The sequence below is a fragment of the Primulina tabacum genome, chromosome 16 (genome assembly GCF_025594145.1).
Source record: "Primulina tabacum isolate GXHZ01 chromosome 16, ASM2559414v2, whole genome shotgun sequence".
Taxonomy (NCBI): domain Eukaryota; kingdom Viridiplantae; phylum Streptophyta; class Magnoliopsida; order Lamiales; family Gesneriaceae; genus Primulina; species Primulina tabacum.
Genome location: NC_134565.1, coordinates 3,846,324 through 3,871,243, shown reverse-complemented (window position 1 = coordinate 3,871,243; position 24,920 = coordinate 3,846,324). Strand labels below are relative to the sequence as shown.

The following is a 24,920-nucleotide window of genomic DNA, read 5'->3' as shown; positions in this document are numbered from 1 at the left end:
ACAAGATTTCCAACTTCTACGATTGAATAACTGTAAAATAATTCAAGAGAAAAACAGTCCCGCGATGTAGATTAATGATAATGAAAACTCAAATCGGTCATGAAGATCAACAGATGGAATCAGCCATTCGATGATGATTTTTAGCCTGTGGAAAAAAGCAATGGAAAAAATACTATGTTTCTAGAAGTAACACAAAGACAAACCACACCAGGAATACATTTTCATTAGGCATTTAGAGTTTAAGGTTTAGACATTATATTCATAAGAGAAAACGATGTCTTTTGGAGAAGGGAAAAAATTGTCAAAAGTTTCAGATCATCAAACAGATTTCATCATTTGTTAGAGATAGAGATTCAGTAATTGAGTATAACCCACAAAGAAATAATCAATAAATGGGATATTTTTAAGCATGGCAGTACCATGAATCAGTCATGTTTGCAGAGGAGCCTGACTGATTGAGATTGATCTCGGTGCTGGTCCCAGGTGTCGGATAATATGGGCGATTCATAGTAAGATCAACTGGGAAACTGCCGGCCTTTGTAGGAGTCCCTGGCTGCATAAATTGGTAAAAGAGATCAAGGGAACTCGTAGAAGTCATTGCATGAAAAGCATGAAAAATGTCAACAGAACAATGTCAATCTTAAGATCCCTAAAAATATGATCACAAATGCGACGACCAATAAGCTTGATAGCCAGCTTCTAGAAAAGGGAAATAGATAAAAGGAGTAATCACAAAAATATGGTGACAAAGAACCATGACCTAAGATATGCGACGAAAGAAATGAAAGACTTATGTTTCAAAAAGTAACATAACGACAAATGCGATGCACCCTAGCTATATGGGATTTCATTTCCTTTTATGTCTTTGAAAATTGTGATTTAAATCATCATGTAAGTTCATTTCCAGCAAATGACATTCAATGAATCGTACGGAAACATCACCACAGCATTTATAATAAGGCAACAACAATAAACCAACCAAAGGAAAACTAAATTAGCGAAATATTTAAGCTCCAAGCCAGACCACGTCAGATTACAAAAAAGTTACCCAACTTTTGAAATCTGCAAACAGAACTGGCGCGAAAATCCTAACCAGATCTAATTCTCATCAATTGCTAAATCTAAGCAAAACAAACTTTCATTTACATTTTATCAAATCAAATCAATCAAAAAAAGGACAGAGAACATTCATCACTAATACCAGAATACATGAAAATCCAGATTTGTGAACACACTTTTTAACAAAATTTTGTTCCCGGAAGCCCAAAACTACAGCCACCTACTTTTGCACCTTCGAAAGCCAAAAAGAAAGGAAAAGGTTTATGACTACTAGTCAATGCTTCAGATCATCAAATGTATCTTAATATCAGTGAGTAACACATAATAATTGGGGAGAACCCACAAAAAAAACAATAATTAAGAATAAACCCCATGAGTGTTTCAAACAAAAACAATACAAAAAAAGATTAAATCAACCTGTATAATTATTCAAAATGACACTTGAGTGAAAGAGAACAAAAGAATAATAAAAGCTTGCTCAGAACTCAAATGAGAAACACCCTATGCAATGATATGAAGAAACCTTACAAAGAAAAGATAGGCATATATATAATACACATAAAAATCAGCAAATGAATTGACTCAACCAAAACCCTAGATTCCCAGAATAAGTTGATATACATTCAATTATATCCATAAAAGGTTTAATGTAGTTATTTACAGATTTAAATAGTGGTCAAACAATGAAGATGTGCACACAGAAAATAACAGAAATACATACAAAATTGCCTCTTTCCATGGTTGCTTTTAGCACACAGATAAATAGAGTTGCAGAGAAGTGGAGAACAAGAACTGATATTTTGTGTTTTCTGGAAATCAAAGGGCAGCAAAAATGTCTAATTCTCGGAAGAGATACATAAACTGACAGAGGGATCTGAATAAAGGGACTGGAAAATTTGGAAGCCCTGGTTATTTAGTTAGAATTGCAACCATGGTTAGCTATGGCTTTCAATGATTTTGGACACATATAACTGGATAATTTCATTTAATGCTTGGCTCCTAATTACAGATTTGATGCATTAGAATTTGTGATAAGATTACAAGAACATTTAAATTTTGTTAACCTTGATTGAGTAAAGGAAATGATGTTACAAATATTGTTGTTTTATAATTGTTCAAATGTATTCAGGGTTAGAAAATTTGAAAAAGTGACAGAAGGGATCAGACAAGGAAGGACTGGAAAATTTGGCTTTATCTTAAGTCTTACCGAAAAAAGGGGTTAGTTATAATTTTCTCTGAATTCGGACACATATAACTGGATAGTTGCATATTAAAGCTGCTTGGTTTTCTGGTAAATACAGATTGGATTGCACTAGGATTTATAATAAATAAGATTACGAGCACACCTAGGATTTTGTGAACCTTAATTGAGTCTAGGAAACAATGTTACATTTATTGTTGCTTTATTGTTCAAATCTGTTTTATCATGGTTTGAAAAAAAATCCACATTAGATTGAATATTATTCATTAAAATTCAAAGTTGACATTTACAATTAGCTCCCGAAAAATATAGACAATTTCTTTTTGTCAACGTGCATGCAGATTTGTTTGATCTACTTATTTTCGTACTTGACATGCTTCGAGATTGCCAAATTCTTAGCAACAAAGTTGATAGAATCTATAACTCTGCAAAATCAGCACTTTGTCAAAGGGTATACTGTATAGGCAGGAGTTGACCAAGGATTTCGAGCAAAAGGAGGGCGAGCCAGTAAGATGGGGACAAATCAAAAGAAATAGGTAGGCAAAACATGATTTTTAGAAAATTTACATGTCAAAATTATGTTTCCATGTGCTTAGGAGATGGCATATGAGCTTTCATTAATTAAGTCAAAAAAGAGTTCTGTAGTCATCTGAAATTTAGCAGCAGGGTCAACTACGAAAAATATACAAATCAACTAGAAAGCACCATCTTTCAAATTGAATGAATGAGACCTATCATAGCCTGGAGGAAGAGACCTTTTGGTCAGCTTGAGGACACAATGAAGAGGAACCAACCTATAAGTTATTTCATCTTATAAACTATTAAAGTTATCGAAAAATCAACAATCAAGTTTATTGTATTTAATACCATTTCTGATAAGACAAATTATCATGATCTCTGTCTTTCTAGGACATAAATTCTTTACCTTTATAAACTCTTTTCTATTAATCATTTTTAATCTTTTTCTTACATTTAATTATTTTTCATCTCCTTATTTTTTCATATGTTTATTTCTTCTTTCCACTTAATTTCATCCTAAGTTTCTGACAAGAATGAAACTGTGGAACAACAATGGCTATTCCCATTTCGTCCGTTATTGAGGCATTCGGTGAACCATGAGCTCTATGAGCAGAAATCCAACATCAAAATTCGTTCCAGAAGGCATAGGGTGAAAGAAATTAACTTTCATTTTACCACATTCCAATTTGAAATAAATTGTGTCACAGCCGCGAAAAATACAAACTATCTTTTACACCTGACATCAACCGGAGAAGGCAAAAATGGCAGAGCTTATTCAAGAATCGGTTCTAACATACACAGTAAACACACTGAATAATTCAAAAAAAAAGATAAAATTCGACGGAAAATATTCAATATATACAAAACACGTACTACAAAATACCCCCGTTCATCGACATTGTCATGAAGACCGGTGCCGCCACGGCCACCGGTGTAAGTAACACCTTCCGTCGCATTCAATCACACTGACTTCCGCCACAGCCACATCGCCGGATGCGGCGGAGACCGGCGTGGGGCTTCCCGGCGGATTGTATTCCATCTATTTTTCTCTGTAGAAGGAAGCGGAGAGTGGTGTGAAGTGAAGGTAGCCTTGACTCCAGGATTTTTAGATTGAATGTACAATCTGTGTAGAACAACGTACAAGTTCAATTATTTAAAATTGGAACGTAATTTAAAACAATTATAATTATACTTTCAAATATAATATTTATTTGGAAATAAAAAAAATCTAAAAATTCAATCCAATATGTATAAAATAATTTGTTCGGCTAGTGTCATGTCATAACTCTTATATTTAAACTTTGGAGACTGCTCAACATATAGTTTTTTTTTAGTAGTACATTCAAGAATGTTATTTTTGCATACATTTTAAAAACCCAAAAGTTCTTAAAAGCAGCAAACACAAAGAATATTCCAATAGCTTCTAACCTGGCTATTGGTGCGAATGTTTCTTCAAAATTTATTCATTCTTTTCGTCTAAAACAATATGCTACCAATCTTTCTTTATTTCTAATTACAATTCCATCCACATTTAATTTATTACTAAAAACCCATTGGGTACCAATAACATATTGATTATTAGGTGTATAAACTAAATACCTGACATTATTCCATTTAAGTCGATTAAATTCTTATTGCATAGTCTCTATTCAACTTGAATCAGTAGGTGGTTCGTCGATTTTCTTTGGTTCTAATTAAGATATAAAAACAGAATGCAAATATTCATTAATCATTTGGTTTCTGGTTCTGAGTGTTGCTGAAAGATTATTGATTACTAGTGAAGAAATATGAGTTTTGCTCTATTTTTAACCTCGTGCGAAGAGGATATTGACCTGTGCTGAATCAAGATTGTCTTGTGTTTGAGTGACTTCAGCATCTTTGTGGATAGGTTGATCAGTAGTCTGATGATCTAGTTTTCTAAAAGTCTCCGCTACTGGTTGCATATGAGGTACATCGGGTTTTGGAGTTTGATTTGATCTTTTAGGTGCATCATCCTCACTATCTCCTTCTAACTGGACATTTTCCATTCTAATACTCAAAACAAATCATTTATGTTAGATTGTTCAGAGTTATCATAGGATTCATCAAATATAACATGCACTGATTCTTCAATATTTAGGGTTCTATTATTGAAAACTCTAAAATTTTTACTTACTGATGAATAGCCACAAAATATACCAGCATCAGATTTCGAGTCAAAGGTAATTAAGTAATTCTTACCATTGTTGTGAATAAAACATTTGAATCCAAAAACATGTAGGTAAGATATATTTGGTTTGCTCTTGTTTCATATTTCATATGATGTCTTTCCAGCTTACTTGTTAATCATGGTTCAATTATGAGTGTAGCATGCGGTGTTGACTGTTTTTGTCTAAAATCTTTGTGACATCCCTGAGTCAGCAAGCAGGGTTCGTGCTTCTTCTTTCAAAGTTACATTCCTTCGTTCAGTAACTCCATTTCGTTGAGGGGTTCGGGCCGCTGAATACTCATGTTGAATACCTTGTTATGATATATAAGCTTCTACTGTTTGTCATTAAATTATTACCGCGATAACTTCTGATCTTGACTGCTGAAACTGATTTTTCATTTTGCACGCGATTAAGAAACTTGATCAATTACGAACAAATATAACACGTGAATTTAGAAAAATCATCAATGATAACTAAGGTATATCTCATTTCTCTTAAATTCATTATTTGTATAGGTGTAAATAAATCCATATGCAAGAATTTTAGAAATCTAGTAGTCAATTTACTTCCCTTATTTTTGAAAATAGATTTTATTTTCTTAACTAGTTGGCATGCTTAACAGACATGGTTCTTAACAAAATCAATCTCAGGTAATCAATCAACCAAATTTAATTTACGTAGATTTTTAATTTATTTAAATTTTAAGTGATTCAGACGTTTGTGCCACAACATTATTTATCAATAGAGGAAGCAACAAAGCAAGTTGATTTATCTGGTTGGTAGAATTTCCATTTAATTTTATATGCATTCTGTTAGGATCGGTTGGGTGTGATAAATTGTTTAGAAGAAGAGTTTGAATAAGCACTTGACAATTTTCACAACTTTTCGATGGATGAATCAATTTAGTGATTAATTAAGTTCGCGAATTTTGTTGTCAATGTCAATCAGTTAATTTAATAAAAGTGCGGAAATAACTGAAAGACAGATAGAATAAAAATGATAATAAGCAACACAAGATTTGTGGATGTTCGGAGATGGGGACAAATAAATAGAATTAGGGGGACAAAACATGACTTTTATGAAAATTCCACGTAGAAATCTTTGTTTTTATTTTTTGGCTTCAGGAGGGTGACTTCCCTTATTATGGCTTAGTGGGGATGGCATCCGAGCTTTCGTTTGCTGTGTAATAAAAAAAAAAAAAAAAGAGTTACCTTCGATTTAGCCAAACGATCAACTATTTTCTGAAAAAAATGTTAGCGAACCTCGGTATATACAGAATCATAGTGACGGTTTTTGCAAACAAATGTCGCAATTAGCGACGGTTTTGAGTTAAACTGTCGCCAATAGCGACCATTGTTGACAAACCGTCGCTATTGGCAACGGTAGTCGAAAACCGTCGTAATAGCGACGGTCTACAAAAACCGTCGCCGAATATTGCGACGGTCTTGTATTATACCGTCGCACATGGCGACGGGTTAATATGGCGACGGACTTAAATATAAACGTTGCCGAAGGCGACGGTCAAAAAACCCATCTCACAAAATAGCGACGGGTTTGTTCGAACAGTCGCAATATTAACGATGGTTTTATGATAAACCGTCGCTATAATAGGGACGGTTTATCCTATAACCATCGCTAATCCAACCGTTTTTTTTTTGTAATGTTCATAGCAATATGAAGGAGTGGTCACGGAGTGATCTATATAGTTTTTGTTAGAAATATTATAAAAATTTTGAGTTATTTCGAAAATCTATTACAACACTTATATGTATGAAAACATCCCATAAAGAAGTCATTTATAAAATCAATAGCAAATAATAATTGCGGATTGCCATAATAAAACATCAGTGCATTGTTAGACAAAAAGGAAGAAATTAAGCTATAAACTATTTCATCTTAAGAACTAATAAAATTATTGATTGATAAAAAATCACATTGTTCATATATAATACCATCTCTGTAGGACTAAATCTTCCTTATTTGTTCATTATCAATCCTTTTCTTATATTTAATCATTTTTTCTCATTTTTTTTATATCTTTGTTTTGTCTTTTCACTCAATTTCATACTACTTCTCTTCTATACACTGTCATTTACACCCTAACCTTGACAAGAATGGAACTATAACGACTATGGCCATTAAAGTGTGTTTCGGCAGCAAAGAAATACAAAATATCTTTTACACCAGACATAGATTGGACAACGTAAATATGGCAGAGTTCAGTCTAGAACAGATTGAACCACAGTACATCGTACACTCCATAAACAACGACACAAAATGATAATCTTTGAAGCAAAATATACAAAAACATGTAATATTAAAAATACCCCGTCCATCAACATTGTCATGACCGCCGCCGCCGCCACGGCTATCGGCAAAAGTAATATCTTCCGTCGCATTCGATCAAAACGGACGAATACATACACACCTACCTTGTGTAGTTATCAGTAAAGATAATGACGTAGGAGTATCCATCCAAGGATTACCCCGAGATAAACATGATTAAATTTGAAGTTTTTAATTTTTGGGCTCCCGAAAAAAGATGCACCTTGTTGATATTATTAGTACCTATCAAATCTTTTATGTATCTCATTCAGATGTGAGATCGGTTCATTCACGCTGCCTTGTCACCTTTGACATTAATCAAATAAAAAGTCACATCATTCCTTGCATTAAAAAAATGAAGAACACTCAACAACGCGAATCGTATTGATACTGAAAATGTGTCAATTAATGCAACAACCACCAAAAAACTAAATTACCGACCTCTTAGATCAACTCATAGATTATAAGGTAAAAACAAAGCATGCAGGTGCACGAAAATCTCCGTTCAATCATACACATATAACTGAAATACTAAAAGCATTCAAGGGAAAAATAAGTCCAAAAGTAAACTATGATTAAGAAAATTCAAATTTGTTATGGAACATCATACAAGGAAATCTATGATTTAATATATGATTTTATCTCTGTGGCAAGCACGACCAAGTTTTGAGAAGTAACACAACGACAAACATGTGCGTCATTGCTATGTGGGTATTTCATTTCCTTCTAAATTTTTGATATTATGATTTAACTAACCATGTCAATCCGTTTCCAGCAGATGACATTCAATTCATTGTTGGAGACATCCCTAAGGCATTTATGACATGGTGACAATAATAAATCAGCTAATTGGGAAAACAAATTATCGAACTTTTCAAAAGGCTCCAGGTTTATCCATATACTGAACTTTTAAATTTGAAAATCCAATTGGAATGAAAATCCCAAGGAAGCCAACATTCTCATGGATTCCTAATTCTAAGCATGCACGACAGAAGCTTGCAACATCTTTCAAGTAAGTTGAAAAAATATTCACCGATGCTATTTATTTTTTTTAACAAAAGACATACCTTATGGCTTAATACCTGATTTTATCATTGAAATCTAGTTCCATAAAACAATATTTTTGGATTTTCTTTGGGTTAAGTACAACCCAATCTCTTAATTACCCCAGTCTACCTCAAAAGCTAGATGGGAACAAATTGTCAAAAGTTTCAGATAATCAAATGGATCTCATCATTGATTAGTGATATGCAGTAATTGAGTATAAACCACATAGAAATAACTAATAAATGAGAAATTTTTAAACATGGTTATATCAATCTTTAAGGAAAGTCTGATAAGGTCCCTGTCTACCCAACCGAATACACAATGCAGGAGGATGGATCTTCATCCAGTCGGCCTCATCAAAGTGCAGACTCTTCTCCTCTAATTAGGGAAATTTTCCTTGCTACCATTGATGAAGTTGTGCACTCTATTGCACAACAACATATTAAGGATCTGCACAAAGAAGAAGTTGAAGAACAGACCCTTGTACATGAAGTTTTCAACATTGCTAGATCAAGTGATGAAACTCTTGCAGGATTACACGAACAAGTTGGAGATGTGGCCTTTGTAGAACCAATCAGCAAGCCTGGAGTATTGATGAGTGAAGCACATACAGTAGTGGCTGAGATTGTTTAAGAGTTACTGAATCAGAAAAAGATTGAAGACACATTCACTCAGTCTAATTTGCAAACTGAACAAGTTATTCAAGCTCAACCGATTCTGATGATTGAATAAGGACTATCCTCCAGTTCATATCCAAATATCTTCATGGTTGTATCTCAGCCTATAGTAGTTAAGGACATTCCAAGTGTTGCTCTATCTCCAAAACTGAACAACTCTGAAGACCACATTTTGGATGATATTACTACTAACCTGGCTTTCATCACCTCTAGTCTCACCAATCTGCGGAGAAGTCATTCAACACTGAAAACTCTCTGAATAGCTTTCAAGACAAACAACGAACATAAGTGGCACACCTGTCTAAGGAGGTTATTGGTGTTTTTAGCTATCTGGACAAATTGAAAAATGATCAAATTCCTACTACTCAAACTCTCTCTGGAAAAATTTCTACCTCCAATCATGAGCTAGCAATTAAGGTAGACAAAGTTCCTGAAGATCTCTCCTCCAAAATTGATACAATGTCTACCCAACTGAGTTCAAGTTCTTGAAATTTTGAAGACCCCTATTGTTGACAAAAAAGAAGAAGTTATCAGAGAGGGGGAAGTGAGGCAGAAGAAAGAACATAGCAAAGAACAATTTTCCAAGAGATCAACTGAGTCAAACAAGAACTCAAGCATTCAGAGATTTTCATAGTAGATATTGTTAGATTATCAGTTTATCTAAAATTGTTGTATAACTTGATCATTTAAGATTTATAATTCATATTTTGTGAAACACCAAAAAGGAAAAAAATTGTTGCATTAATTAAATTTTGGTGATTTAACAAACTGAGCCAGATTAAACTGATAATGAGCTAAACCGAACATGAGCTAACTGATAGTTTTATAAGAAAAATCCGTTTGAAACTTAACTGATTTCTAGGTCTAACGAACTGATAGCTGAAGACTAACTGGAATAAAAGATAGTAGAGTAAATGAAAAACATTCTTTGAAGAATTAGTAAGACTACTCAGAACTAAATTATTAGATAAAAATTTCCGTACCAACAGTCTCTAAATTGTCAGAAACCCATGAGCACTACCTACAATGTGCGAATTTTCATAAGGGGTAGTGACGTGAAAAAGACGGGATCAACAGCTACCATATTTGGAACGGATATAATATTTGATTTTCATTGATAGTTAAATCCAAGTCTATAAATAGAACAACTTGTAAATTAGTTAGGCTATCTGGAATCATTAATGCATAAGTTCAAATATTCAAGCTTTCAATAAGCCAAACTACTTTCAAGACTTCTTAGCGTACACTTAAGTATTATATCAAATAATTGAGGATCAATTGGTGCTTAATATTTTTCATTTCAAAATACTTGTAAACTGATAGTGTAATTTTCAGTGTTGTTTAAGTAAGTAAACTAAACTAAGAGTTTGAGTTAGGCAATGATAAGTAAACTAACCAAATTTGGACAAATTAGTGTGATTATGTATTCCACGTCTTTGTAACCAATCATCCGATCCTAACATTAATGATAATGAATATTCAAATTGGTCATGAAGATCAACAGACGGAATTCGCTGGAGTGGTCATAGGGCAACCTGTTGGGGATCGATATAGAGTTTAGAGGGGATGTGAATAAACTCGTTCTTTTGTTGGACATTTTTGCACAGAGTGCTAGAATCCTGTTAGAGATTATTGCTTATCTTGTTCGAATAAATATCCAGCAGATCACATTAATAAGTGCGGAAACGATCTGATGGTATGAGGGTGAAAACAATAAAACAGTAGGTAGTAGACAATAGTTGTTTCTGGAAGTTCGAAGATGAAATCTTCTACGTCTCTCCTTCTTCTGTTTCTTGAATATATCACTAAAAGACTTTGGTTATTACAGTACAACTTTTGTACAAACCCACTTCAGTATGACTTATTCTTTAGCCTACTGAAACTATTAGCTTCACAACTCAGTAATACGAATACAACAAAGTTCTAGAAAAGACTCTTTCCTAGATTACATACTCTTCTCAATAAGATGTATAAAACGTGAGTAGCTTGTGAAGAGATAACGAAACAACAACACAATATGATCTCAGAAGATAAGATAAATGCAATAACGAGTGTGCTGCTTTTTCATATGTTGAGCTCTTGAAGATAACGAGTAGTTCTTTTGATTTGCTCAAGATAACATTGGATAGATAATGTGTTGCTTGATAAAAATGATCGCCAGTATTTAAAAAAGTTTAATCATCAGTGACAATGTCCCTGAACATTGTTTCCTCATCCCGAGGATCTTGATTTTTGAAGGATGATTATGCGTGATATCCTCAAGTTCTGCCTTCTGCTTCCTTTTTTTTGGCATCAAAGGCCTGAACTCGATTGAGTAAATCATCCACTCGGCCAGTAAGGGTAATAATGCCATGATTCAGCATCTCCAGATAAGGTGCTTGACTCGAAACTCGTTCATTAAGAGTTTGAATAGACTGAAATTGGGACTCAATCTTTGTATCGATAATTTCAAGTTTCGAGTCCATAGCTTCAACTTTGTTGGAGACTGAGTGAATCGACGAATCATGATCAGAGACATTTCGAATGATATCAGCTTGACCGATCAAAATGTTACCATGGCTCGAGAGAACATTTTGCTTGAAAGTACTGGTTTCAACTTGTAGCTTGATCAACGATTCTGCCGTGCGAGTGACCTCTTTAGAGATGCAATCATGGAAGAATTTTGTGGCACTAACTTCTCCAGCATGTTCAAAAGACATCTATTTAACTATTTCTGAGAGATTGTTCAAATTTCTTTGCAGAATGTCTATTTGAAATTCAAGATCAAACTAATCTTCTGAAGAAGAAGTTCTTTCTTGCATGCACTGTTGATCTCTTCAAGATGAGCGATACGAGCAGGTGAATCAATAGGAGGGATAATCAAGGCAGTAGAAGTGAAAATTTCTTGTGGAGCAGTAGATGGTTCTGCTTAAGTTCCTTTAGCAGCAGCAGTTAGTTCAGGAGCTGCACTTTCTTCTGGTTGGGCAGCTTCAGTAGCTTCCAGTGGCTCAGTATCAGGAATAGTTTCAGATGAATTATGCAACAGAGCTTTCATTTTTGCTTGGTGTTCAGCAGAAAATATCTCCAAATTTGGCAGTGATTGGGATGGATCAGCATATGATTCTTCCATTGGTTGAGCTGCTGGTTGAGCTTCTAAAGATACCAAATCAACAGCCTGAGCTGCTTCTGGTGCAATAGCAGCAACAAGAACAATCGATTGAATTAATTCATCAACTGAAGCCAATTCACGAACAGAAATAAGAGATGATGACTGAGTAGGCAGTGTCATGGATGCAGGAGTACTAGTCACCTTAGCTTCTAAAGGGGCTGTGGTCCTTTCCTCAAGTGGCTTAATCCGAAGAAATCTGGGCCAAAACCTACTTGGTACTGCAACGGCTCTCCAAAGGCCTGTTCTTGAGCAAGAAATTGCTCATTCATCAATCGCAGACGATCAATCAAAATTTGAATCACATTCTGATCCTGAACAGCAGTAGGATTCACTGCATCAAAATTTGACTTCAAGGTCTTCAAAACGGAATCCAGCTTTTGACATTTTAGCTTATCAAGAATGTAACTCCCTTTGTTCATGGTCTCAATCACATTGTTAGTCTTAGCAACAGCAAAGACCTTCTTTTCATTCTTCACCATTTTTGCGTAGACACCTGGTGATCTCAAGTATGTGATTGGGTGGAAAACTCTAACCTTAAGCCAATAGTCAAAGAAAGTCATGTCTTCACTGGCAGAATTTTCAATTTTTTCCAAGTGAAGATCACTAGCAGTATGAATAAATGACTTGGCACCAAGAGGTTGTGGTTCTTCAACAAGTTTTCCCTTGCCTTTATCTGATGATGATGCAGGCAGCACAGGTCTAAAAGCAGAAGACCCTGCGAGTGGTTCATTAAAAACAACTCCAGACGAGGGTCTGAGAGTATGAGAAGAAGTAGAAGTGGTGGCAGTGGGGATGGCTGTTGGCTTTGAGGAGGGGACAGATTCTGGTTTAGATGAGGTAGTTTCTGGAAAGACTTGTCTCAAAGGAACAGTGTAAAGGTCAGCAATGGCTGCTGTTTTCTTGAGGCGAATGGTGGTTCTGGATTTCTTTTGTTGAGGGTGGCTGGGAGTGAGGCTTGGGATGGAGCAGTAGACTCTTCCAAAATGGTTTTGTCTGAATCAGTCAAAACAACTACTCTCTTCCTCTTGATTTTCTTCTGAGGAGCTTGAGCCTCAGTTTGAGCATCGTCAATCTCCTTTTTCAGGGCGACAAATTCAGCCACAGTTGGCTTCGGCCTTAAAGCAAATACATTATCATCATCGGTCATTGTGACAAATGAACCATCTTGTTCAGAAGTCAGAGGAAAACCCGCATCTTTCAACATTTTTCTGATCTGGACAGCAAAACCAGTACATTTCTTCAAAATCATATCCTTCGTGATTTTGAACAGGAAGCGACTCCAATCCATTTTGGCTTCAGAGGTGATGGCTATCATCACTTGAACTTTTTCCTTGGTCAGCCTATCAAACGTACTGGCCTTGACCAAAAGCGCCTTAGCCACAATATCAGCAAGGACTTGGTACTCCATATTCAGAAGCTTCTTGAAGCAGGAGGGAGAGAGTTCTTCTCCAGAAGCTGAGAAAGAAGTGAGAGCAGAAGACATCTCCTCTATAGAAATAGCCGAACATTCAAAATTCCTGGAAATCGGAAGAAAGAAAGTTGACCCCAGTAAAACAGCATCAATGGAGATGGATGCATCTCCCTATGAGTAAATGATCTTCCCATCCTGAACGGTTGCTTTAGCATAAAAGTCCAATAGGGCAGTCTTGTAGATGATAGCGGGTGCTTACAGAAATCTTATGAGACTAGATTTTTCAATGGCCTTGAACATCTTGACAAGATTTTCATCCTTGATGGTCAGAACTAATGCAAAGTTAACTTGATAGGCGTTTAGTGTATAAGGTCCAGCCATTTCTGCAAATAAGATGGATTCGAAGTAGATTTTGCTGTAGAGAAATACGAGAGAAAACAGTAGCTAGTATGCAATAGTCTGAAACGTAAAAGTTGAAATGAGAAAGAAGAGGCGGTTAATAATCAAAATGTACAGCCGTCAGTGTAAACATAGGGACACATGTCAATATGTTTACGATTGAGTTTTTGAAAAGTTAAACAGTGAGTGTCAGGTAAGCCAATGATTTTTTAAAAAATTTGAAAATCAATGAAAAGACGGGCTGTCCAAAGCGGTTATTAAAGTAAATAAGAAGAGGATTTGTCGTTTTATGATAACATCTTCTAGAAATCATAAAGTACTGAAATATATCCAGCACCTTGATAAAAACCAGTAGACACATTGTTTTATCGAAGACAACTCTCCTTCTGTTTTAGGCAAGGCACGTAAATATCAGTCAATAATATTCCCCCATAAATTAATACAAATAAACAAATATTAAAATCTAAGATTTGAGATCTGAGGAAATGACAGATGACTCTTGATATTCGTGAAGGACGTGAACAGTAATTTGACTCATTGATTTCCCTCGAGAGTAAGTATAAATACCTGCAAACATACAAATGAAATCATTTTAGTCACTTCACAAATGGATAGTGATGGTGCAAGTCATTCATCAGAGTCTTCTCCTGAGTTGAATGGAGCAGAGGAGTTCCAAAGGCAACTTCCGGCGTCTCGTAAGAGGATGTTTGAAAACATCATTTTCCAAGAGATGAGAACTTGGAAGAAATTCTCTGCCCTGTAATCTGAATAATCTTTTAGATTATTCTATATTATTATTAGGACTAAGTTGCAGAATCACTCCATTCAACAACCACGATCATGCAAAGAGAGTGGGGTGATTCCAGCAAGTTTTAGTTAGGGTTTCTGCTGAAAATCTCAGTACTGCTGATATCAACACTTGTAACTGTTAATCTATTGTAACAAATCTGATTTTATGAATGAATAAATACGTTTTGACATACTTTTTTTATCTACTGCTTTTACTTAATGCATAAAAAGAATAGAAAAACAGAAGATAATAATCAGTAGTTACAATAAATCAATTAAACCAAGAACATTACGAAAATAAGAAAACTTATTCTCAGGCAGAGGTTTTGTAAAGATATCTGCTGCTTGTTTCCAGACGAATGTCCTTCTTCTGCACATAATCTCTAATAAAATGATGTCTGATGTCAATGTGCTTCGTTCTGGAATGAAGTACTGGATTGTGAGTAATTGCTATAGCACTGGTATTGTCACAAAATATAGGTGATTCAGAGGCTTGAACTCCATAGTCCTTAAGTTGTTGTTGCATCCAAAGTATTTGAGAGCAGCAGCTTCCAGCAGCAAGATATTCTACTTCTGCAGTAGACGTGGCTATAGAAGTCTGTTTTTTACTGAACCAGGAGATCAACCTATCACCATGAAATTGACAAAAACCACTGGTGCTTTTTTAATCTAGTTTGCAACCTGCATAGTCAGCATATGAAATATCCAATAAGATTGAAAGAAGAATCATTGGATACCATAGGCCGACATTTTGAGTACCCTTCAAATATTTCAGAATTTGTTTAGTAGCAATATAATGCGATTTCTTAGGGTTAGACTGAAATCTAGCACAAATACAAACAGCAAACATAATATCAGGTCTACTGGCAGTGAGATATAACAATGAGCCAATAAGACCATGATACTGAGTTACCTCTACTAAAATTCCATTTTCATCTTTGTCAAGCTTAGTAGATGAACTCATTGGAGTGGAAGCAGCATATCATGTTTCCATGACAAACTTTTTCAGTAGTTTCTTTGTGTACTTAGTCTGATTTATGAAAATTCCTCTATTTAGTTGCTTAATCTGCAGTCCTAGGAAGAATGTCATTTCTCCCATCATGCTCATTTCGAATTGTTCATGCATTAACTTAGCTAAATTTTCACACAATTTGGGGTTACTTGACCCAAAGATAATGTCATCAACTTAAATCTGTACTAATAGAATGTGCTTATTTTTAACTAATGTGAATAAAGTCTTGTGTATTGTACCTGTGGTAAAATCATGATTTACAAGAAATTGTGAGAGAATGTCATACCAAGCCCTAGGTGCCTGTTTCAGACCATACAAGGCTTTGTGTAATTTAAAAACATGATGCTACAAGAAATGATCAATAAAACCTGGGGGATTGTTCAACGTAGACTTCTTCTTGCAGTAGACCATTTAGGAAGGCACTCTTCACATCCATCTGATAAACTTTGAAGTTTTTGAAAGCAGCAAAGGCTAAAAATATTCTGATTGCTTCAAGCATTGCTACTGGTGCATAGATCTCATCATAATCTATTCCTTCTTCTTGTCTGAAACCTTGAGCCATCAGTCTTGCTTTGTTTCTAACCACAGTGCCTTCTTCATTTAGCTTGTTTCTAAATACCCACCGATTTCCAACAATTGCTTGATGAGATGGTCTAGGTACAAGAAACCACACTTCATTTCTTTTAAATTGATTCAGCTCTTCTTGCATAGCTTCAATCCAACTGGGATCCAGAAGAGCTTCTTCAATCTTCTTTGGTTCAACCTGAAAAATAACAGCATCATGCATATATTCATTTATCATTTGTCTTCTAGTTCTTAATGGAGTTGTTGGATTTTCAATAACCAAAGATGGAGGGTGATATTTTCTCCAAATAAAAGGGTTTGGAGGGATTTCTTCCTAATATAATGAATTTGGATCATGCTCAGCTAAAGAAGTAATAGGTTCTGGAATGTCAGCTGCTGGTTCTGATACATCCCGTGTCTGAACAACTGGTTCTACCAGAGGAATGTCTGGTTCTGTATTTTGAGCATCTTTCACATTTGGTTCTGCATCATCTTCACTATCTAGTTCCAGATGAATTCTGTCCAATATGTTACTTAGATTTGTCATGTTAGAAATTCTAGGAGCACTGCTATCTTTGTCAAAGACAACATGAATAGATTCTTTAACATTAAGAGTTCTATTATTGAAAATTCTATATGCTTTGCTTACTGCTGAATATCCAAAAAATAACCCAACATCTGATTTTGAATCAAATGCAGACAAATAATTTTTACCATTATTATGCACAAAACATCTGCAACCAAACACATGAAAATATGATACATTAGACTTACTCTCTTTCCATACCTCATATGGAGTCAGATTATGCCTCTTGTTGATCATGGTTCTGTTTTGTGCATGACACTATGTGTTGATTGCTTCTGCCCAGAAGCGTTGAGAGATGTCTGCATCTGCTAGCATTGTTCTAGCAGCTTCTTTAAGAATTCTGTTTCTCCTCTCAGCTACTCCATTTTGTTGAGGCCTTCTGGCGGCTGAATATTCATGATGAATACGCTGTTCATCCAAATATAACTCAAGAATTTTGTTAGTAAATTCAATGCCCCGATCACTTCCGATTTTAATGACGGAAACTGATTTTTCATTTTGAATCTTTTTAGAAGCTTGATCAAGAGGCTACTGGTTTGATCTTTTCCAACAAGAATATTATCCAAGTAAATCTAGAGAAATCATCATCAACAACAAGAGTATATTTCATTCCCCCTAAGCTCATGATAGGGATTGGACCAAACAAGTCCATATGTAATAATTTCAAACATCTTGATGTTGATTTACTACCTTTATTCTTGAAGCTATATCTTACTTGTTTTCCAAGTTGACATACAGAACATACATGATTCTTAACGAAATTAATATCATGTAAACCATCAACTATGTTCTGCTTCTTGAGATTATTGATAGACTTGAAGTTAAGGTGATTCAATTTCTTGTGCCATAACCAATGTTTATCACTTAGGGAGGCAACTAAACATGTAGGAACATTAACATGATCTTTGTTCCATGATACTTTGTAGGTGTTTCCTTCTCTTTTTTCGGTTAAGACTATAGACTAATTGGCATATTTAACTGTGCATGTGTGCTTCTGAAAAGCTACTGAGTAACCATTATCACACAGTTGACTAATACTGATTAAATTGTAACAAAGATTTTCACCAAGAGCACATCATTTATAATAATATTAACATTGATAATCTTAACCTTACCCACAGTTTTACCTTTTGAGTTGTCCCCAAAAGTTATCTTTGGTCCAGTACAACTCATCATTTCTGAAAGTAGACTCTTTTGTCTAGTCATATGTCTGGAACATCCACTGTCCAGATACCATGTAGAGCTGCTTATCTTGGTTTTCTTCTATTGTTCCTGCAAGCACAAGTTTTAGTAACTGGTACCCAATCTATTTGGGTCCAAGCCTTATCAATACTTTAGGAACCCACATTTGTACAATTCTAAATAACCTTGTACTTCGGGTATCCACAGAGGTGTGTGCAATAGACGGTATGTTATTTCTAACAGTATGCATTTTAGGATGTTGTTCTTCCCTTCTGTTTTTGTTGTCTGATCTGTATCTCTTCTGAACCGATATAGAATTATAGTACTGGTAAATTCATCAGAATCAAAATCAAATACCTCTCCAGTTGTCAAGGCTGATTCAGTGTTCGCCAAGAGACATTTGACTTCTTCTTCATCACTATCACTGGAGTGGCTATCTGAGTCAGAAGATTCAGAGCTAGAATCCGCCCACTTTGATTTACTTTATCATTGCTTTGCGGTCTCTTCTGGACTTCTTATCATTCCGCTTGTACTCATTCTTTTTCTGGTTATCCTTCTTATGTTTCGGACAATCAACAATAAAATGTCTGATTTTTCCACAGTTGAAGCAAGCCATATCACCAGGTAGTGATTCCTTCTTGAAGTTCCGATTAGGACTTTGGTATGCTCGGTGATTCTTCTTCGTGAATCTGGAAAATTTCTGTATGAAGAGGGACATAGCATCATTGCTGATTTTTTCAGCAGTCTTGTCAGATGTGCTTTCAATAGCAGCGACAGGTGAAACATTTGAAACAACTGCATCAGTAGCAGTAGCTGCAAGAGCCTTGGTAGAAAGATTCGACAAGGGCTCTTCTACGCTTCTTACTTCCAGTTCAAACTCATAAATTTTCAAGTCTGAAAACAAGTCAGGTAGTTCCAACTTGTTCAGATCTTTTGAGACTCTCATCGCCATAGTCTTGACGTCTTATTCTCTGGGTAAAGCTCTCATCACTTTGAGTTCTACTTCTCTATTGCCATGTTCTTTTCCCAGAGCTGCTAGCTCATTTACTAAGCTGCTGAAACGTTCATCAAACTCGCTCAGAGTTTCTCCAGCTTTCATCTTCAGATTTTCAAACTTTTGCATAGCCACAGACAGCTTGTTTTCTTTTGTCTGTTCATTTCCTTCATAAATCTGGATAAGTTTCTCCCAATTCTCTTTGGATGTAGGACACATCTTGATTTTGCCGAATGTGTTTTTGTCAAGTGTATTGTCTAAGTTTGCTTTCTTCTTGTCCTCGCTTGTCCATTCACTTCTTGGCTTTTCAAGCATTTGTGGTGCTCCATCAGTAACAACAATAGCTGTATTAGGTTTTAGAATTTTTAATGGACCATCTGTGATGACAAACCACATGTCATCATCTTGGGCTGCAAGATGGGCTTTAATCCTGATTTTCCAATCATCAAAATCTTCTTTTGACAACATAGGAACTTTGCTGAAGTGTGCCATTCCTGTTGTAAATTTTCAGAACAAGAAAAATCTGCTCTGATACCACTTGTTGGGGATCGTTATAGAGTTTAGAGGGGGTGAATAAACTCGTTCATTTGTTGGACGTTTTTGCAAAAGCGCTAGAATCCTGTTAGAGATTATAGCTTATCTTGTTCGAATAAATATCCAGCAGATCACAATAATAAGTGCGGAAACGATCTGATGGTATGAGGGTGAAAAAATAAAACAGTAGCCAGTAGACAGTAGTTGTTTCTGGAAGTTCAAAGATGAAATCTTCTACGTCTCCCCTTCTTCTGTTTCCAGAAGGTATCACTAAAAAACTTTGGATATTACAGTATAATTTTTGTACAAACCCACTTCAGTAGGACTTACCCTTTAGCCTACTGAAACTCTTAGCTTCACAACTCAGTAATACGAATACAACAAAGTTATGAAAAAGACTCTTTCCCATATTACAGACTCTTCTCAATAAGATGTATAAAACGTGAATATCTTGTGAAGAGATAACGAAACAACAACACAATATGATCTCAGAAGATCAGATAAATGCATAACGAGTATGATACTTTTTCATATGTTGAGCTTTTGAAGATAACGAGTAGTTCTTTTGATTTGCTCAAGATAACGTTGGATAGATAATGTGATGCTTGATAAAAATTATCGTCGTTATCTATATAGGATTAATCCTTATATATAGAAGGCTTTGAATCCAACGTCTATAAACCAAACGGCTTCTATGACTTCTGAGTAGAATCAGCTTTAATACCTAAAAAAAGTCCTGCAGAAAGCTTCAGAATAATCAGTCTTCGTTTAATACCAAAACTAGTAAGGAGCGTTAAATGTCTTCGTACAACATTAATGGTGCAATTAATACTAGTACTAGGTAAAGAAACGGTAACATTTAAGACTTTGAAACTATCAAACAAAAGACGTTAAGTTCTTCTTGTTTAAGCTAAGTTCTGTTTCTGCTTTTCTAAGTTCTGATTCTGCTTAACTGAGCCGTTAAGTACTCGAAAAGTATTGCTTCTGTTAAAACGATATGAGAGCTTCTGCTAATTATATTGTCTTCTGATTTAGCTAACACAACCTACTGGTTTTGACTCTTATCACCACAATTAAATTAAGTTTAACACAATCTATAAAGTTTTCGACTAATTTTGAAAAGCTATAAAATCATGTAAAGTTGCAACTATATATAAATTACACATTTAGTACAACTTACCTATAAAATTATCAAATGTTAATAAAGGAAATAACAAAAAAAATGTTGAATAAATTACATATGTGCGTGCAAACATCGAATAAAAAATTGTAAAATCAATAGTAAATAATAATTACCATAATAAAACAACAGTGCATTGTTAAGAACTCTTGAGGGCATGAAAAGGAACAAAACTATAGATTAATTCGTCTTAAGAATTATAACAATGTGTTTGGATGTATAAAAAATTATATTTGGAATTGGATTTGGATTTTAAATTCATGGAATTGTAATTCCATTATGGTGTTTGGCAAGGATTTAAAATGTAATTTGGAATTTAATTTCACAATAAAAAATACTTTTCCTTATATTAATTTTAAAAATTTATATTGAATTTTTTAAAAAATTTTAATAATTTTTATATAAATAATAATATTTCTTTCAAGGAAAAAAATATTTTTAACATATAAAAAATATTTTTATTTAATAGTTTTTTGAAGAAATTAAAAAATATAAAGTTTATAAAGATGGAATTCAAAATAAAGTTACCAAAATTTAATAAATTTGGTTTTTAATATTAAAAAGAATGAATTTTTTCTAAGAAAAAGAAACAATTTATAAAAAATAAATATAAAAAATATTTTATTTGATTTTCTCAAAAATATATGTATAATAGTCTGAATTCACGATGATATAGATTATAAGTAAGTTATACAAATTTAATAATGAAAATAATTTGACTGGTTTTAAAACTCAAATTTCATTAAATCCCATGAAACCTACCAATTTTGCAAGGATTTCACATAGTTAAATGAATTCTCCATCAATCAATCTTATTTTGTCAAACGCTAAACAATTCCAAATTTTATTCAATCTCATACCGCCAAACACACAGTAAATATTATCGGAAGATCAAAATTCAACTTCAACATATTTCAAATCATTTCGATTGCACGAATTATCATTACCCTTTTCTAACACTTCCCTATATTTCCATTATTAATTTTAATTATTTCTTATGTTTAATCATTCTATTTTTTTCTACTTATTTCTAATATTTTTCTTTTCTCTTCTCTCAAGTTCATTCTTGCTCCATACACTCCGATTTTCTTACGTTTAATCAATCTAAGTTCAATTATTTAGAAAAGCTAATATAATATATGGGAAAAATGCAATTTTTATAACATATATTTGTCTATTTAAAAATTTGGTTCTTTGCGTTGTCAAATTTTAGTTTTAATATGCTATATTTAATTTTTTGGTAATTTTAGTCAATTTTGTGATGTGGCATTGATGTGACACCTATGCGACACTGACGTGGACTCATCAACACTCTCAATGAAAAAAGACAAAAATTGCCAAAAAAAATTGAAATATTTATGAATAAATTTGAAATTTGATACACCAGATGACCAAAATCGCAAGAAATTAAATATATTGTATCAAATTAATTCTCCCTATAATTAAATACTCAAAATAATTGTATATTAACTAAAAAAATTAGTATAAGTTGCCGACTATTTATATATCACTCATAATCCGACAATTTATATATCACCCTTTAATAAGCGACTATGGGCGCCAGCTACCAGATCTAATTTTTTTAATTTTTTTTAAAAGCAAAACAAAATTAAAAAAGATGAGACTCATTACACGCTCAAATTTCAGAAAGGAATTGGGCGACTTTCGAACACTCATTTCACGCACCAAAGGCTGAAAAGCTTCTCGGTCGTGCTCTTTCCGATGAAAAAGATCCACGATTCTTAAATCAGAAGAGGTATGTCATATGATTTAAAGAATTTCCAACAAAATTTTCTGGTTTCTAGATTTCTCAATTTTCTGTGTTGCGTTGAATTTATTGTATGAAACTCGATTTAGGTTTATCTAAATTCTAGAATCTGAAACCTGCTGAAATATCGAGCGCTTCCTCCAGTGTTTAGTGAAATTCGATTTAGGTCTATAAGTATTTGATGAGATTGCAAGGGAACAGAGAGCAGAGTGTTGTTTATTTAAACATGGGAACAGGGCAGAGTGTTGTTTGTTTATGAGATTGCTCGTACATTGCAGATGCTTGCATATGAAATTCTTAGTGAACCAAAAATAATTGTTGGTTTGGGCAACCTATCTGAATAACTAATTAAGAGTTTTATTTGGAATCTTGAATAAGATCTTTTCGACGGATAATATGAAATGTTTTGTTTCTCTTTTCTTCTACTTATGCAGCAAGCTTTGTTCATGTTTTTTTTCTTAATTATCTGCTACTGTCTATGCTGAAATCTGCTAAAGCCGATACATTCATTACAAAAGGTGAGTTGCTAAAATTCTTTCTCCCGTGCAATTCATTTTTCTTGTAATGTTGTAGTTCCAACTCATTGATTAATGCATAGGACATGCATCAGTGCTATACTTGTGTTGTTGAGTTTTAACAATGGTGAGTTGTTTAATTTTTAATTGTTTGTAGTTTTAATCTTCTTTTGCTGCATGTTGAAAAAGTTTGTAATTTTTTTGTACATTATAGGTGTAACGTCCACCAGTCGTTTTCTTAAAAATTACTAGAATTTATTTTTTAAACCTCATATTTCATAAATTCTGCCGAAACTACCAAAAATATATAAAGTATTTTTGACACTATTTTAAAATAAAACCAACCAACTAATATTTGAAAATCAAGGAATAGTTTAAACATAAAACCATCTAACCTTTTACCAAACCTAAAAAGCAATAAATTTGAAAAGTATAGTCCATAATATCATCTCTCAAAAACCACTCAAAACATAAATAAAAGTCGTAAAATCTTTAACATAAACGTAAACATAAGTGCGGAAAAATAGAAGCGCTGGTCCTCGAGTAATGTTTACCTTCAGTCCAGCAAAGTCAACCATTAAGACCTCCAACATTATTATTATCAATATCACCTGCATCGATCACACCTAGTGAGTCTAAAGACTCAACACACCATAATCTTGATAACGAATAACACATATACAAATAACATGCAACAGTAAAAATACTTTTACGTAAAATAACATTTTCATAATGATGCAAAAACTTTAAACATAAACTTGTTCATATCAACATAAACATATTCATATTCATCACATTCATATCCATATCCATATTCATATTCATATTCATATTTATTTTCGTATTCATATTCATATTCATTTTCGATTTTCCTTTCGTTCAATTCAGATCGTTAATTGTGACTTTCGTATTCGTATTTGTATTGGGCGATGGATCCATCTACATGTAACCACAGTACTGGGCGACAGAGACATCAACGACACTCTCACCTGTCAACTGAGCCTTGGCATTACGTATTAACATATCATGTCATTGAAAATACGATTATCTGGCTTCCTCTGGGGCCTTCTCCCGTAAACGGGATCCCTCTGGGGCATTTTCCCTCCCGATATCTCCACCATTCCTATCATCGTATTAGTCACAATTATTTCACTTCCTTCAACGTTTCGTATTTCCATCACTTAATGAAAATTAAACATGCATATAATGTTTTTCTTTTAAACCAAACATGCAACATATCTTTTAATGTTATCGTTTCATCATAAAAATTTCATAAACATTTAAAATAATAAATTATAACATATTAAATCATAAAATCCATAAACATTTAAAACAAACATTTTAACATATTAAATCATAACATTTGAAATAACATTTTGACATATTAAATAATAAAAATTTAAAATAAACGTTTTAACATATTAAAAATCCATAACATTTAAAATAAATATTTTAACATATAAAATCTTTAAACATTTAAAATAATCATATTAGCATATAAAACAACTTTCAGGAGACTGTCATGACGTTTACTAATTTCAGGTATAAAATTACCGTTTTGCCCCTAGACGTAAAATTTCACGTTTTTGACATTTTATTAATTTCATTGACTCTAACATTTTCCAAATAATTATTTAAGCTTACATGAGTTTTCTCATATTTTTATTTAGCTTAAATCGAGAACTTTTAAATTAATCTTTAAATATAACATATTAGTGCGTTTTAATCCCGAATAAAACCAAACTTTAATATAAAATTCTCATATTTAAAACTTAGACTATTAATAATTATTTGACCCTCCTGAACCATGACTCGACCCCC

At 33.8% G+C, this 24,920-nt stretch overlaps 1 protein-coding gene across 3 annotated transcripts in view; it reads right to left on the bottom strand.

Moving 5' to 3' along the window:
• The window catches only part of LOC142530109 (uncharacterized), a 259,829-nt gene that overhangs the window by 622 nt on the left and 234,287 nt on the right, over window positions 1–24,920 (bottom strand). For all 3 annotated transcript variants that reach the window (XM_075635887.1, XM_075635888.1, XM_075635886.1), the window contains one exon: window positions 420–553. In XM_075635887.1, coding sequence (XP_075492002.1) covers window positions 420–553 — 134 coding nt within the window. The remainder of the gene's footprint in view (window positions 1–419; window positions 554–24,920) is intronic.